The sequence below is a fragment of the Cetorhinus maximus genome, chromosome 29 (assembly GCF_964194155.1).
Source record: "Cetorhinus maximus chromosome 29, sCetMax3.hap1.1, whole genome shotgun sequence".
In the NCBI taxonomy this organism is placed as follows: domain Eukaryota; kingdom Metazoa; phylum Chordata; class Chondrichthyes; order Lamniformes; family Cetorhinidae; genus Cetorhinus; species Cetorhinus maximus.
Window position 1 is genome coordinate 24,780,178 of NC_135907.1, and position 15,223 is coordinate 24,795,400.

The window sequence follows — 15,223 nt, forward strand, 5'->3', positions numbered from 1 at the left end:
GAGGGTTTGGAAGGCGCTGTCGAAGAGCCTTAGTGAGTTCCTGCAGTGCATCTTGTAGATGATACACACTGCTGCTACTGTGCGTCAGTGGTGGAGGGAGTGAATGTTTGTGGATGGGGTGCGAATCAAGCGGCTGCTTTGTCCTGGACGGTGTCCAGCTTCTTCAGTGTTGTTGCAGCTGCACTCTTCCAGGCAAGTGAAGAGTATTCCATCACACTTCTGACTTGTGCCTTGTAGATGGCAGACAGGTTTTGGGGAGTCAGGAGGTGAGTTACTCGCTGCAGAATTCCCAGCCTCTGACCTGCTCTTGCATCCAGTTTTAAATCTCCGATCAGGTTTTGGTTCCTAGTTCAGCACCATAATGGCCCTAACTAGTCTCAAATGGTAACCTTCAGCACCAAGACCTCGGTCCCTTCCTCATCCTACATAATTTCTCCACAGCCTTTAACGTGGTCAACCACACCATAATTGGCCAATATTGTCTAGCTCAGTGGAAATGGCTTCACCTAGTTTCACTTTTACCTGTTTGGTTGTAGCCAGGATACCTCCAACAATGGCCTGATCCTTCTTTACCCCAGCTCTAACCCCCAGAACTCCTATTACTCTGTCCTCCTGAATTCCCCATGTCTTTAGTCTCACCATTGCTGACTGTCACTGCATTCTGGAATTCACACCTTAAACCTCTCAGTCTTTCCACCTCCTCAACTTCTTTAAGGCCATCCTTAAAAATCACTGCTTTGACCATACTTTTGGTAGTCTCCTTAACATCTCCTCCTTTGGTATATCATCAATAATTCCCTGCCACTGTTAAGTATTGTGTGCAGCTTTTGTGCCACTGCATTTCAACACACTGACTAGCATCAAATTCACAGAATTATTACAGCACAGAAGCCATTTGGGCCTGTCGTGTCTGGCTGGCTCTCTGAATGAGCAATTCACCTAGTCCCCTGTCTTCTCCCCATAGACCTGCACAATCTTCCTTTTCAGATAATATTCCAATTCCCTTTTGAATGCCTCAATTGAATCTTCCTCCACCATACTCAGTGCATCCCAGATCCTAACCACCCGCTGTGTGAAAATGTTTTTCCTCATGTCTCCATTGCTTCTTTTGCCAATTACCTGAAATCTGTGCCCTCTGGTTCTCGATCCTTCCACCAATGGGAACGTTTTTTCCCTATCTACGCTGTCCAGACCCCTCATGATTTTGAACCCCTCTATCAAATCTCCTCGCACCCTTATCCAAGGAAAACAGTCCCAACTTCTCCAATCTATCTATGTAACTGAAGTTCCTCATCCCTGGAACCATTCTCGTGAGTCTTTTTTGCACTGTCTAATGCCTTCACATCCTTCCTAAAGTGTGGTGCCCAGAACTGGATATAATACTCCAGTTGTTACCTGTGTTTTATACCAGTTTAGCATAACCTCCTTGCTCTTGTACTTTATGCCCCTATTAATAAACCCCAGGATACTTTATGCTTTATCACCCGCTCTCTCAACCTGTCCTGCCACCTTCAATGATTTATGCACATATACACCCAGGTTCCTCTGCTCCTGCACACCCTTTAGAATGTCACTCTTTATTTTATATTGTCTCTGCATGTTCTTCCTACCAGAATGAATCACTTCACACTTCTCGACATTGAATTTCATCTCCCACCCCTGGGCTGCCCATTCCACCAACTTGTCTGACTTTTTGAAGTTCTACACAATTCACAATTGCTTCCAACTTACATATCATCTGCAAACTTTGAAACTGTCCCCTGCACACCAAGGTCTAGGTCATTAATATATATCGGGAAAAGCAAAGGTCCCAATACCGACCCCTGGGGAACTCCACTACAAACCTTCCTCCAGTCCGAAAAACATCCATTAGTCACTACTGTTTCTTGTCACTCAGCCAACTCCGTATCCACGTTGCTACTATCCCTTTTATTCCATGACCTCAAACTTTGCTCACAAGTCTGTTGTGTGGCACTTTATCAACTGCCTTTTGGAAGTCCATGTATACCTATCAATAGCATTACCCTCATCAACCCCCTCTGTTACCTCATCAAAAAACTCCAGCAAGTTAGTTAAACATGATTCGTCCTTAACAAATCCATGATGGTTTTCCTTAATTCCCAAATGATTGTTTCAAGAAGCCTCTAGAATTGCATTTTGTTTTTGTTGTGTCTGTTATTTCCAACTCCTCCTCATCTGAATAACATGAATTGAGCTGAAACACAGCAAACTCTTCAGCTACATTCCTGTTCTCAGATTTCTTTCTTCCTTAGAATAAAATACAATGGTTCAGTGGGTAAATGTGGGGATGTATCAATGCACGGGCACAGAGCATGAAGGCCTCCGCAGTAGGATCACTAAAACTGGCCTCAGCACCTCTGTGGGGGTGCAGGAGGGGATGGGGGTGAACTCAGTCAGTGTACTTGCTCCTCATCTCACAACTGCTGCTGAAAATTGAGTGTGTGCAGACAGGGTTTGACTGTGGATCCCTGTAATGAAATAGGCTGGGAACATCAGAGGGGGAACTGGTAAGGGAAGATAGCAGCTGAAACTGATTGGATCATATAACAGGGAGTTAGAACTTTCAGGGCGGGGAACAAGTTAGGAGGAAAAAAATACGACAACAGTGACAAGGTACTTTGAACAGAATCGTTTGGAGAAGACAAGAGACTGGGTAGCTTAGTACCCACAAATATGAAACAAGCCTCAAATACAGGGCAGGAATTATGCATCGCATCTTTCTAGTCCTCACATCTAACTGTTTAAATAACAAGTATCACAGTCACAAACTGGGTTTAACTGGAATCTGTTTTTAATAACTTGATGAACTTTTGAGAAACTGAGAGCTCCATTGTGCACAAGAAACAATGATTGCCCACAGGGTCACATTTACTTTTGTCAGTGAATAACACCACTACAGAAATTACAATAACTTGCTCATGAATAGGGTACACTCCAGATCCTGGGACTAGATGGATCGATGTGACAATGGATTCCAGCAAGGTTCCTCCTCACTTTTCCCATCCTTTGCCTCCAGGTTGCTGTGGCAGTTTGAGTCCGACAAGCTGTGCCACTTCATGGGGTGACCGCTCTCCCTTGGTGTGGTACTCCTGGTGCAGAGCTAGGTGCTGCCGGACACTCTGCAGCAGGCACAAGTAGGTGGAGGCCTGGTGATACAGTTCATGATGGGCACGGCACAGCTTCTCACTGGTAACCTGGAGCAAGCCAGAGTGAGCAGCTGCTTAATAATATTGTTAAGAATATTCTTACTACAAACCCATTGGTGCAAATTTCATCCCACATAATCAGTAAAATAGAGCACGTCGTTTGCAATAAGAGTTCCCACTAACAGGACAAGCCTGTCTATCAAACCAACTTCAGAAATACCTGGCACTAAAAGAAAGGCTGACCAGACCTGTAACTGACCAGACCTGTAACTGACCAGGCCTGTAACTGACCAGGCCTGTAACTGACCAGACCTGTAACTGACCAGACCTGTAACTGACCAGACCAGGGTGCAGGATTTAAAGGGATAGCTAGTTATACCTTTAGCAGCAAATTACTTCCCAGCACAGAGGCCAGATAATATTCGGAATAATGTTACCAGCCATTTTATACGCCTGTGGAGCACCTTGGCACCTGTCTGAATGAAAACTACTGCAGCTCCTTAAAACTGCAGAACCCAGTGCTGGGCATTTTGCATCTTTTTGGATTAAAAATCTGAACTTGGGGTGGTGGGGTGGGGGATTGAGTGGTGAGGGTGGGGTATGGGTGGCGGGACTGAGGGTGGCGGGATGAGAGGGGGTGGGGGGGGTGAGGGTGGTCGGGGTGGGGGGATGGGGATGTGGGTGGTGGGGGTGGGAGTAGGGGGAGTGAGGGTGGTTCGGATGGGATTGTGGGTGGTAGGACAGGTCTCTCCTGAACAAGACCCTACCATTCAGCCCCTCAATCCTGTTCCACAATTTCATCATGGCTGATTGGAACCTCAGCTCTGTTTCACCACCTGAGCTGCAGGCAACTTGAGAGATTTTTGTTGGGTGAGGTCATCAATCTTAGTCTTGAAAGCTGCAAATGACCTCCAGCCCCAACAGCCTTTTAGGGGAGAGAGTTCCAGATTTCCCTGTGTGTGAGGATTTGCTTCCTGAAATCACCCCTGAATAGCCCGGTTCTACTTATAAGGCCTGGCCCATTGTTCTGGATTCCTTCCACCAGAGTAAATGGTCTCTCTGTTGACCCTATCAAATCCTGGAATCATCATAAACCCCTCGATTAGATCACCCCTTAATCTTCCAATCTCAAGGCAATGCAAACTTAGTCTGGCATTCCTCCCAGGCCAATATATCCTTCCTGAGGCACTGTGGGGAAAGAGATAGGTTTTAAGAAGCATCCTAAAGGAGGAAAGCAAGCTAAAGAGGTAGAGAGTTTTAGGGAGGGAATTCCAGAGCTTGGGACCCAGGCAGCTGAAGAAACAGCTGCCAATGGTGAAGCAATTAAAATCTGGGATACTGAAGAGGCCACAATTAGAAAAGTATAATTATCTCAGAGGGTTGTGGTGCTGGAGGAGGTTACAGGGATAGGGAGGGGTGAGGCCGTGGAGGGATTTGAAACAAAAGGAGAAGTTTAAAATCAAATTTTTGATTGGTTTAAATTGAAGTCAATGTAGGTCCGGGAGCACAGGTGTGATGGGTTAATGGGACTTGATGAGAGTTAGGGCAATATTTCTCAATATTTAACTGCAGGAAATTTCTGCTCATCCAATACTGGATGTCAGATAAGTGGTGTGATAACTTAGAGACTGTGGAGGTTCGAGAGAGGTGGTGGTGAGGTAGAGCTGGGAGCGGTCAGCGTATGTGTGGAAACTATTTTCAGATAGTGTGGCTGAGAGGGGCAGAATGTAGATGAGAAATGGGAGAGCCAAGGATAGATCCTTGGGGGACACCAGAAGTAATGGTGCTGGAGTGGAAAGAGAAGCCATTGCAGGTGATACTCTGGATATGATTAGATAGATAAGAATGGAACCAGGTGACAGCAGGTCCCAACTCTGCTGGATGACAGTGGAGAGGCGTTGGATGAGTCAAAGGCTGCAGACAGGCCAAGGATGAGAAGAGAGAGTTTACCTTTGTCACAGTCACATGGGATGTCATTTGTGAATTTGATAAGAGCTATTTTGGTACTGTGAGTGGGGCAGAAACTTGTCTGGAGGAATTCAAACAGATTCTGGGCTAGATGGAAGGTGACAACGCATTCAAGGACTTTGGAGAAAAAAGGATGGTTGGAGTTGGGGTAGCAGTTTACAAGGATGGTGGGGTCAAAGATTGTGGTCTTTTTTTGAGGAGGGGGTGATGATATCAGATTTAAAGGAGGGAGGGAAGTCATCAGTTTGGTGGGTCATATGGGCAAGATGAGCCCAGAGGAGCTGTGAGGGGTATAAGAGGGAAACTAGAGAAAGGTGTGAGTTCAGGGCTAGGGCTGGGATCAGCATTAAAGAAAGTTTTGCCAAACGGGCTAGTGGCAGAGGCAGCCGATGGGGTCCTTGCAATCTTAGTGACAAAGAACGCCAGGAGCTCCTCGCATTTTCTGTTGGAGATGAGGGTGGAGGGGATAAGGGGTTAAGAAGAGGGTAGGCAGAAGACAAATGGAAATCAGGAGTTCTGTTTTCAATCTAGGATGATCCTGCAATAACGATCAGTTTCTGCAGCCCCGGATAGTTTTATGCAGGTGACAAATGGTGAGTTGATAAGGCGGGTTCAAGTTTCCATCACTGGGGAGAAGGAAGTGAAACTCAGACTGGATGGGGGAGGGGGGGGAAGTGGTCAGGCTGAGGCCGGGGTCAGTAGGGAGGGAGTGTCAGTCTGGGGGTGGGTCAGTCTGAGAGGGTGGTCAGTCTGGAGGGTGGTCAGTCTGAGGCTGGGGGGTCAATCGGGGGGGATCAGTCTGAGGCCGGGGGTCAGTCTGAGGGGGGGGTCAGTCGGGGGATGGGTCAGTCTGGGGGGGTGGTCAGTGTGAGGGGTCAATCAGTGGGGGGATCAGTCTGAGGTACTGGGAGTCAGTCTGGGGTGGTCAGTCTGTGGGGGGGTCAGACTGAGGGGGGGTCAGTCTGAGGCTGGGGGTCAGTCTGAGGGGGGGGTTCAGTCGGGGGGATGGGGTCAGTCTGGAGGGGGGGTCATTATGAGGCTGCGGGTCAGTCTGGGGGAGGGGGAGGGGGGGGTCAGTCTGGGGGAGGGGGAGGGTCAGTTGGGGGAGGGGGGGTCTGAGGGTCATCTCTCTGCTCCGATTGGCTGCTACAAACAACCAATCCAAAGTCCTCCCGCCATTTGGTGGAAGGAGAATATTCGCCGCCCCGGGTGTTAATTTGATTTATTTTCACCTGGTTTCTCCGGAATTGCTCCATTATATATTTATAGGCGGCGGAGTCTCGGTAACTGGGACCGGGAGCCGGGCTCAGGCTCCTCAATTCTTTACAAATTCCCCTCAGCAACCGGAGCGGCGGCGACGCCATCGCGACAACCAGGCCGAGAAATCAAACCCGAGAAATCAAACCCCGAGCGACAGCCAGGCCGAGAAATCAAGCCCCGAGCGACAGCCAGGCCGAGAAATCAAACCCCGAGCGACAGCCAGGCCGAGAAATCAAACCCCGAGCGACAGCCAGGCCGAGAAATCAAACCCCGAGCGACAGCCACGATCAACAGCAAAACCAATCGATCGCCGATCCGATACACTGCCACGTCTAGCCGCAGGATGGCGCTGCAGAGGTCAGAAACGTCGCCCCCAAAGACCTTTGACCCCCTGAGCCCCGCCCCCCCATCTCTTCAACCCCACAACCCTCCCCATTCCTTTAGCCCCTGAAATTCCCCCATTCGGTGCGGTGGACAGTTCTGGAATCCGCATTATAGGAAGGATGTGATTGCGCTAGAGAGAGTGCAGAGGAGATTTACCAGGATGTTGCCTGGACTGGAGAGTTTTAGTTATGAGGAGAGATTGGATAGACTGGGGTTATTTTCCCTGGAGCAGAGGAGATTGAGGGGGGACATGATTGAGGTGTATAAAATTATGAGGGGCATAGATAGGGTAGACAGGAAGGAATTTTTCCCCTTAGTGGAGGGATCAATAACCAGGGGGCATAGATTTAAGGTAAGGGGCAGGAGGTTTAGAGGGGATGTGAGGAAGAATTTTTTCACCCAGAGGGTGGTGGGAATCTGGAACTCACTGCCTGAAAGGGTGGTAGAGGCAGAAACCCTCATAACATTTAAGAAGTATTTGGATGTGCATTTGTGTTGCCACAGCCTCCAGGGCAATGGGCCTAGTGCTGGAAAATGGGATTAGTGCAGTCAGATCTTTGTTGACCGGCACAGGCACAATGGACCGAATGGCCTCTCTCTGTGCTGTGAAACTATGAGTATTCTTAGGTTTAATTTCACATTTCCAAATATTGAGCCTTTCTTTATGGAAATCACTCCATTTTCTGTTAAATATGTCAATGCTTCTTATTTAGTATAATCTACACCAAATTTAGCATTTTATCAGTTTAACATTTCCACGAGATTTTTTCACTGAATTGAACTTTGATTGAGACTGTTGTTGAGATAATGTCTGAATTCCCCTGCTGTTCTGGCCAATAATTAACCCTCAATTAAAATCAGAGTCTGGTAATTTATCACTTTACTGTTTGTGGGAGTTTGCTTCGTGCAAATTCACTGTGCCTTTCTTACATTACAACAGTGACTATATGTCAAAAGTTTAGTTGGCTGTAAAGCAATTTGGGACTTTCAATTTATAAAAATCTCCTCAAAATCTACTAATTTGGCTTTGCCGCTGCACCTCTCCCTCAATTTTCCTGTTTACTACCATAAGATCACTATATAAATACATGGTGGTGATGGGGTGTGAGCACTCAATTAAGTGTGCAACAACCTGGCTGTACATTTGCAATACTGCTGCTGTTCAGTTCAATTCCATTTAGCTATCCATTGGCTGTAATGGGAGTTACTGTTCCACAAAATGTTATACAGCGAATAGGAACAGGAATAGGCCATTTGAAACTTCAAGTCTGCTTCATCATTCAAGATCATGGCTGATCTGATCTTGGCCCCAACTCCACTTTCCTGCCTGTTCCCCCTAACCCTCGACTTCCTGTACTTCAAAATTCTCTCAGCCTTGAATGTATTCCATGATCCAGAAGATCATCTCTCATTCTTCTAAACTCCAATGAATATAGGCCCAAATTGCTCAACCATTCCTCATAAGGCAACACCTCAACCCAGGAATAGCCTCATGAACCTTCTCTGAACTGCTTCCAATGCAATTATATCCCTCCTAAATAAGGAGACCAAAACTGTACACACTACTCTATATGCAGTCTCACCAATGCCCTATGCACTTGTAGCAAGTCTTCCCTACTTTTATATTCCATTCCCCCTTGCAATAAAGGCCAACATTCCATTGCTTTCCCAATTATTTCCTGTACCTGCAATGTAACGTTGTGATTCATGTACAAGGACACCCAGGTCCCTCTTTAGTGCAGCATTCTGCAATCTCTCCCCATATAATTAACATTTTTTTAACCAAAGTGGATAACCTCACATCTTGCCACATCATCTTTCATCTGGAAAATTTTCTGCCCACTCACTTAACCTATCTATTTTCCTTTGCAGATTTTTTGTATCCTTCTCACAGCTCAGTTGGCTGAATAACAGGAAATAGCAGTGGTGAAGCTTTTTTAGAATTAGAACAAGGTAAATAATGGGGTCCCCCAGGAGTTGGTATTGGGACCCCTGCTTTTCTGGATCTATATTAATGACCCACTTTGGCATGCAGGGCACAATTTCAAAATTTTACAGATGGCACAAAACTTGGAAGTATTATGGACTTTGAAGGAGATGGAGATGGACTTCAAGAGGATATGTACATCAGTAGAATAATGAACATCTAGGAAATTAAGTTTAATGCAGAGAAATTTGAAGAGGTACATTTTGGGAGGAAGAGGTTAAGTAAACCAAAGGGTAAAATTCTAAAGGAGTGCAGGAAGAGTGACCTGGGGTTATATGCACAAATCATTGAAGGTGGCAGTGTAGGTTGAGAAAGCGGTTTTAAAGGCATACAGAATACCGGGTTTTATAAATAGAGGCACAAATATAGGCATAGGCAAGGTTATGGTGAACCTTTGTAAAACACTAGTTCAGCATCAGGTGGAACATTGTGTCCAATTCTGGGCACATTTTAGGGAGGATGTGATGGCATTAGAAAGGGTGCAGCAAATATTTACATGCATGGTTCTAGGAATGAGGGACTTCAGTTATGAGGACAGATTAGAGATGTTCTCCTTAGAGAAGATTTGATCAAGGTGTTCAAAATTATGAAGTGCCTGAACAAAGTCGATGGGGAGAAGCCATTCCCATTGGTGGAAGGGCCCAGAACCAGAGGTCACTAACTTAACGTGATTGGCAAAGAACCAAAGTCGACATGAGGAATAAAGCTTTTACATAACGAGTAGTTAGGTTCTGGAATTCACTGGCTGAGTGTGTGTTGGACTGAGATTCAATCATAGCTTTCAAAAGGGAATTTGGTAATTATCTGAAGAGAAAAAACATTTGCAGGGTTATGGGGTAAAGATGGGGGACCGGGACTAGCCGAGATGCTCTTGCAGAGAGCCAGCCTGAGTAAGATGGACTGTAACCATTCCGTGATTCTAACTTGCTTTCCCAGCTATCTTTGTATCACCAGCCAATTTGGCTACAATACTCAGTCCCTTCATCCAGGTTGTTAATATAGATTATAAATACTGAGGCCCCAGCACTGATCCCTGTGGCACTCCACTAGTTACAGTGTGTCAACCTGAAAATGACCCATTTATCCACTTACTGTTTTCTGAGTCAATTCTCTATCCATGCTAATATTAATACCCTTAACACCATGAGTTCTTATTGGTTGCATTCTTACCAATCCCATGGGGTGTACTTGATAGCTGGTCTGGAGGAATTTCACAGAAATTGGATGAGTCGATGTGTTCCCTCTAGGCCATCTTCCCAGAGGCGGGTCACCAGCTGCAGAGGCTACCCATCTAGTAGCAATGGGTAACCAATCTCTATAATTAAATGCCTATTTATGGGCTGATGCAGGGATCCTCCAACTCACCAAGGCTCCTTGGACAGCACCTTCCAAACCCATGACCACTACCATCTAGATTGTCCAATGTACAGCCCGCGGGTGAAGCCCCTCTATGCAGCCGCAGAACTAGTTTTCGAATTCTCGCCAAACAGTGGGTGAGGGTGAATTTCAATGAAAGATTCTGCATGGAGCTGGTTTTCCAATCACAGGCTGTTTCTCTTCCTCATTTGCTGCTGATTGGAGGAGCAACGAACATTGGTGTTGGTGAGGGTACTGAGGGCTGCTGGGCCGAGGGGAGCAAAGGTATGGTAGAACTGGAGCTCATGGAGGCAAACAATGGTGGGGCTCGAGATGGGGAGCCAAGTAAGTTGGGCCTGGGGAGGGTGAAGTCACGTTGGGGCTGGGGAGGAGACAGTGCCGTGGTATGTGGGAGTGAGAGACTATCTGTGCGTGTGTGTGTGGGGGAGTGAGAGACTGTGTGACTGAGTGTGTGGGTGTATGTGGGAGAGTGAGAGAGTCTGCCTTACTCCCAGTCTCAGGTTTCTCACCTCCACACACCAACACATATACACACAGGCACTCACAGTGGGTGAGGGTGAGCGAGCGAGCACCATGAGACTGGGAATGAGCCAGTCACACACACACACACTGACCCTCACACTCTGGTCATTTTTATTAATTACTCTTTTTCAACTTAACAATTTATTGCTATGACATTGCTTTATTTTTGCTCAGCAATTGTTTCTTTCCTTAAAACCTCAACATTTTTTGGGGATTTCAGTTTATTATTGTGCCAAACCTTATCTTTCCAAAATCTGCTCACCAGCCCCAAGTGAGAAAAAAGGCAAATGTAGCCCTCTGAGCAAAAAGGTTGGACAAGCCTGACCCAGAAGGACAAGGGCAGCAGACACATGGGAACACCACCACCTGCATGACTAAATCACTCACCATCCTGACTTGGAAATATATCACCGTTCCTTCACTGTCGCTGGGTAAAAATCCTGGAACTCCCTCCCTAACAGCAGTGGGTGTACCTACACCACATGGACTGCAGCGGTTCAAGAAGGCAGCTCACCACCACCTTTTCAAGGGCAATTAGGGATGGGCAATAAATGCTGGCCCTGCCAGTGACTGTCCATTATTTCTTAAAAGTGCATAAGATTCTGTCCATCTTGTGCAGTAACCTTTTATGTGGCTCCTTATCGAATGCCTTTTGGGAATCCAAATACATTACACTTTCGAACAACAAAAATAATCAGCTTCCTGAATGAACAAAGGATTCCACAGTTAGCAACTTCATTTCTTATCCTGATTCGAACTAATCCAGTAGCAATCCATACCACACAAACATGCGCGGACTCTGACTGTGTTCTCACCATTTTTGTTTTATTTTAAAAACAGTGCTTTATTACTGTTAGGAAGGGATTCCCCTTCCTTCGAGTTTATAAAAGCCAGCAACAAGATCAATAATTTATACATGGGAAGTAATACAAAAGGAATAATAGTCCATGTCCTATCTACTTAACATTCATGATTATATCTAATTATAACCCAATGAATACTGCTCGGTGATGAAGCTACTATACGATATATCATACCTTCCAGGGAAACGTTCACAAAACAAGGCAGATCAGGGTCAGGACAGTGTTAATGGTAGTTTTCTAGGAAGATTAAATACCATCTGCGCATGGTTTTTTAATTCTCTTTAGTGTTTTCTCCTATTTTATTCCCTTTCCAATGCCTGCACAACAGCACTATTTCTAATTTCCCCACCCTCTGCTCCTCTCCTCTCCAAGCTGGGAGGTCAGATCCTCTCCCTGGCTGGTGGTGAGCATGAATCTGTTATGGAAGTTTGGAATTTCTCTGATATTTTGGGGGAAGGGCGTGTGGGGAAGTGATCATGTAGAGTGAACTGTCTTTACAAGTAAATGGAAAGAAATAAATGGTGTTTTTAAAAAGGCTGAACATTTAAATGATTCAAGTATCAGCATCAGCCATGCCACTGTGGTAATGTCTCCTAGTCACTAACACCCAAGTGTGAGAGCTCCTATTCCAGTCGGGATGCAGCCACAAGCTGCACATGGGTACTGTCTGAAAAAAACACACACACACACACCTCCCCCCCACCCCCACACAAACACAAAACAAACAAAATAAAACTCGTCAGTCCCATAAAAGCTGACCTTATGGACGGGGCTGTTGGACATTTATCCACACAGCGAGCTGTTCACTGAACACAACCAGTTCCTGCTAGAAGCAAGACCATTTTTATCCAAAAAGAGAACTCTAATCTGAAATTGTTCCCTCCAAAGATTCTGATTATTCTACAGCTGTTATGAGACTCTTACAAAGCCAAAAAAATTCAAGAGAATAATTGCTGCGAGAACATTACCAATGGGTTATTTGGCAGTCAGTGGAGTAGAGTGCAGCTGTAGTGCTAAGTTACTAAAATGTCCGCTGGTATAATACAAAAGTGAATCTAAGTAAAAGAATGTGATTTGTAGTCATAGGAATGAAAGTGATCATCGAACCCGGTGTGACGCAGAACAACACCTCCCACTAATACAAGCCGCCTGTGGCTTCTAAGTTTTCCTTCCTCTATATTAACATTTTACATGCGAGACTACACTAACAGGAGCACTACCAGGAGATGCCATCAAGCGCCACGCCTAGTTCCCAATTTAAATTCCTTCCTCTGTGATGAAACGTTTGTGAATGTTTCCCCATTACAATGACAACTAAAATATTTTATATACAAAAAAACATAATTGTCATACAGCGACAAACCACGCTTTGGCTTGCAAAACAATATCATAATTTAAGGGCGGCAGTGTGGTATCTACGACTAGTGTCCCTTTTTCTTTAAACAGCTTACTAAGTCGGTGCAGTACACACCATCTTGCTGGATACTGCATGATCAGAAGCTCTGGCAGCAACTGCACTTGTCCTAAACATGAAAGTGCACTTCTCTTTCAATCCACGTCTCCCAGTGCAGAGATATAAATGGGCTTTGAAAACAGAGAGCAGTGCCCCAGGAACACTGGTGCAGAATAGAAAGGTCTGGGCCAGCCCTGAGCTCGCACACAATAAACTATTAGCTTCAGCTTGAACTACAGTCTCAAGGAGTGAATTTAGCTCTCTCATACCTGCTCAACTTTGAACTTTAAAAAAAATTAGCATATCTGATATGGCATCATGAATGCCTCTAAAATATTTGCCAACATAGTGTGGAATTCATGCCTTCTTACAAGATGTAACTGGGTGACTGTCTATCCTCCCAAATCTTTGTTGGGTGCAACCTACTACTAAACTACCTATCTCTCCCCCCCTCCAATTCACACCTTCATTTTACACTTGATAGTCAGGGCCAGGCCACATGGACCATTTTCTGTGCAGCATCTCCATTGCTGATTTTGTTACTCACCAAAAACAGAGGCAAACGAAATAAAAGCTACAAACAAAAAAGCAACTAAAATCTGCAGTTATGATTAGGATTAACAAAATGGTTGAATTATAAAGTCACCAGTTTTCAAATTGTAAGCCTGCTGAATGTAAGGATGTCAAGCCAATCAGAGCACATTCTAGGTTACATTAAAAAACATAGGGATACAAATGATTTGGATAATATAATGCGCACACTAATGCTAGGATTGATGCAATTAAAATATGCATGCAATTAGTGCCAACACTTTTGGACTGTATTTCATAATGGTGCTAACTGAAGGTGAAGTATAAAAGCAGTCCCATTTACACCAGGAGGGTTTCTGCATTTGGATTTCCTCTGTAAATCTACAGGGATCCTAATGCATTCAATCAATTACTTTAAAAGCAAATTTGCTCAGATGAATGTAGATCACTGGGGGAGGGGGGGACGTGGTCAGAGTCTGGAACGTATCATTAAAAGGAAAAAAAAAACAAGTTCATGACGCATTCACTTTGCAGTTTGATTGTAATTCTTTTTGGTTCTTGCTGTTTAGTCAGGTGTAAATAGGCACCATTTAGGCTAACCAACTCTGGAAATGGTGAACAGTTAGAAGCTGCTGCTGTCCTCACTACAAAAACAAAGCACAACGCAAACTGGCTCCATCAACTTGCACACAGGACAATTTCCATCCCCCAGCCCCTCCCCATTCTGCACAGACCCACCTTAAGTGGTGAAATTCTGCATTCCCAGAGTCTCCGGGAATCTTGGTAATTACAATCCTTTTGTTGCTGCTGTTCCACACATGCAGTACCTGGGACCAGCTTCCAATGGGCACCCAATTTCATTTGGCTTTCACTAACTTGTTTTTGTGACTAATATTTTTAGTTTCTTCTGATTCTCTTTTGTCGGATGAAGCTGATTTCATAAATGTCACTACACACACAAAGAAATGCACTTTTATACCACAGTTAAAAACTGTTTGCACAATCTTTGGAACAAAAAAAATGAAGGCAGAAACATAAGGAAAAAAAATACATGTTTAGAAGAACGTAATGAGGTATAAAAAAGTAGGTCTCTCTCTCTCTCTCTCGTGTAATGATTTCCTCGCTTTCTTGTGTATTTTTTTTCATGTTGAGTTGCTATAAAGTTCCACTACTTGTAATATTGCAACACCCAGGCCTTGGGAAGGGACTGTTCCCACTGCAGGAGTTCACATCACTTTTAGTAGGGAGCGAAACGGCTGTATCCACCTCGGTATAAACTAGCCTGGAAAAGGAAAAGAACAGTAAGTGAAGCAGAGTAAATGTCAACAAATTCTTCTTTTTCTTCTGAAGTCTCTGACTGTGGCTCACTTGAGACCCATGCGTTAGAGAGGTATTGGCAGTAGGAACCCACTGAGATTTTAACCTGTCCTTAACCAAGCCCAGGGATGCTGGGGCTGATTGTGAGCTCTCTCCAAATAGAATCAACTAATGGAACACAGACTATAGATTTAACCTCAGCAACTCACCATGTACTTGGAGAAGTTACTGAATTCACATCTCTCTAGTAAATTAGGGAATTTATTTTGCCTATTTTGTACAAAATTGAATTGGCTAAAATAATTTGGTAGGTTTGATAGTTTTTTAAGGGAAGATAAAAATTGTTTAGTTGGGAAATGGACTTTGTCTTGGTTAAAATTGAGTTGTATGTGGT

General features: G+C 44.8%; 2 protein-coding genes across 3 annotated transcripts in view; both read right to left on the reverse strand.

The window, feature by feature from the left end:
• Nucleotides 1–2,791: 2,791 nt before the first annotated feature.
• fmc1 (formation of mitochondrial complex V assembly factor 1) lies at nucleotides 2,792–6,609 on the reverse strand. Its single transcript, XM_078531996.1, has 2 exons — nucleotides 6,368–6,609; nucleotides 2,792–3,215 (listed from the first exon to the last, which is right to left on the reverse strand). The coding sequence occupies exons 1-2, from the start codon at nucleotides 6,497–6,499 to the stop codon at nucleotides 3,012–3,014; spliced, it is 336 nt and encodes a 111-aa protein (XP_078388122.1). The 5' UTR covers nucleotides 6,500–6,609; the 3' UTR covers nucleotides 2,792–3,011.
• Nucleotides 6,610–11,469: 4,860 nt separating this feature from the next.
• LOC144669472 (RNA binding protein fox-1 homolog 1-like) overlaps nucleotides 11,470–15,223 on the reverse strand; it is a 304,542-nt gene continuing 300,788 nt past the window's right edge. For both annotated transcript variants that reach the window (XM_078531936.1, XM_078531937.1), the window contains exon 15: nucleotides 11,470–14,794. In XM_078531936.1, coding sequence (XP_078388062.1) covers nucleotides 14,750–14,794 — 45 coding nt within the window. In that variant the 3' untranslated portion in view covers nucleotides 11,470–14,749. The remainder of the gene's footprint in view (nucleotides 14,795–15,223) is intronic.

Excerpts from the sequence above, each read along its gene's own strand:
- fmc1 (XM_078531996.1), bottom strand. The coding sequence starts at position 6,499 with ATGGCGTCGCCGCCGCTCCGGTTGCTGAGGGGAATTTGTAAAGAATTG. Across the intron at positions 3,216-6,367 it reads AGCAATTCCGGAGAAACCAG|GTTACCAGTGAGAAGCTGTG; the intron begins GTGAAAATAAAT and ends GGCTTGCTCCAG.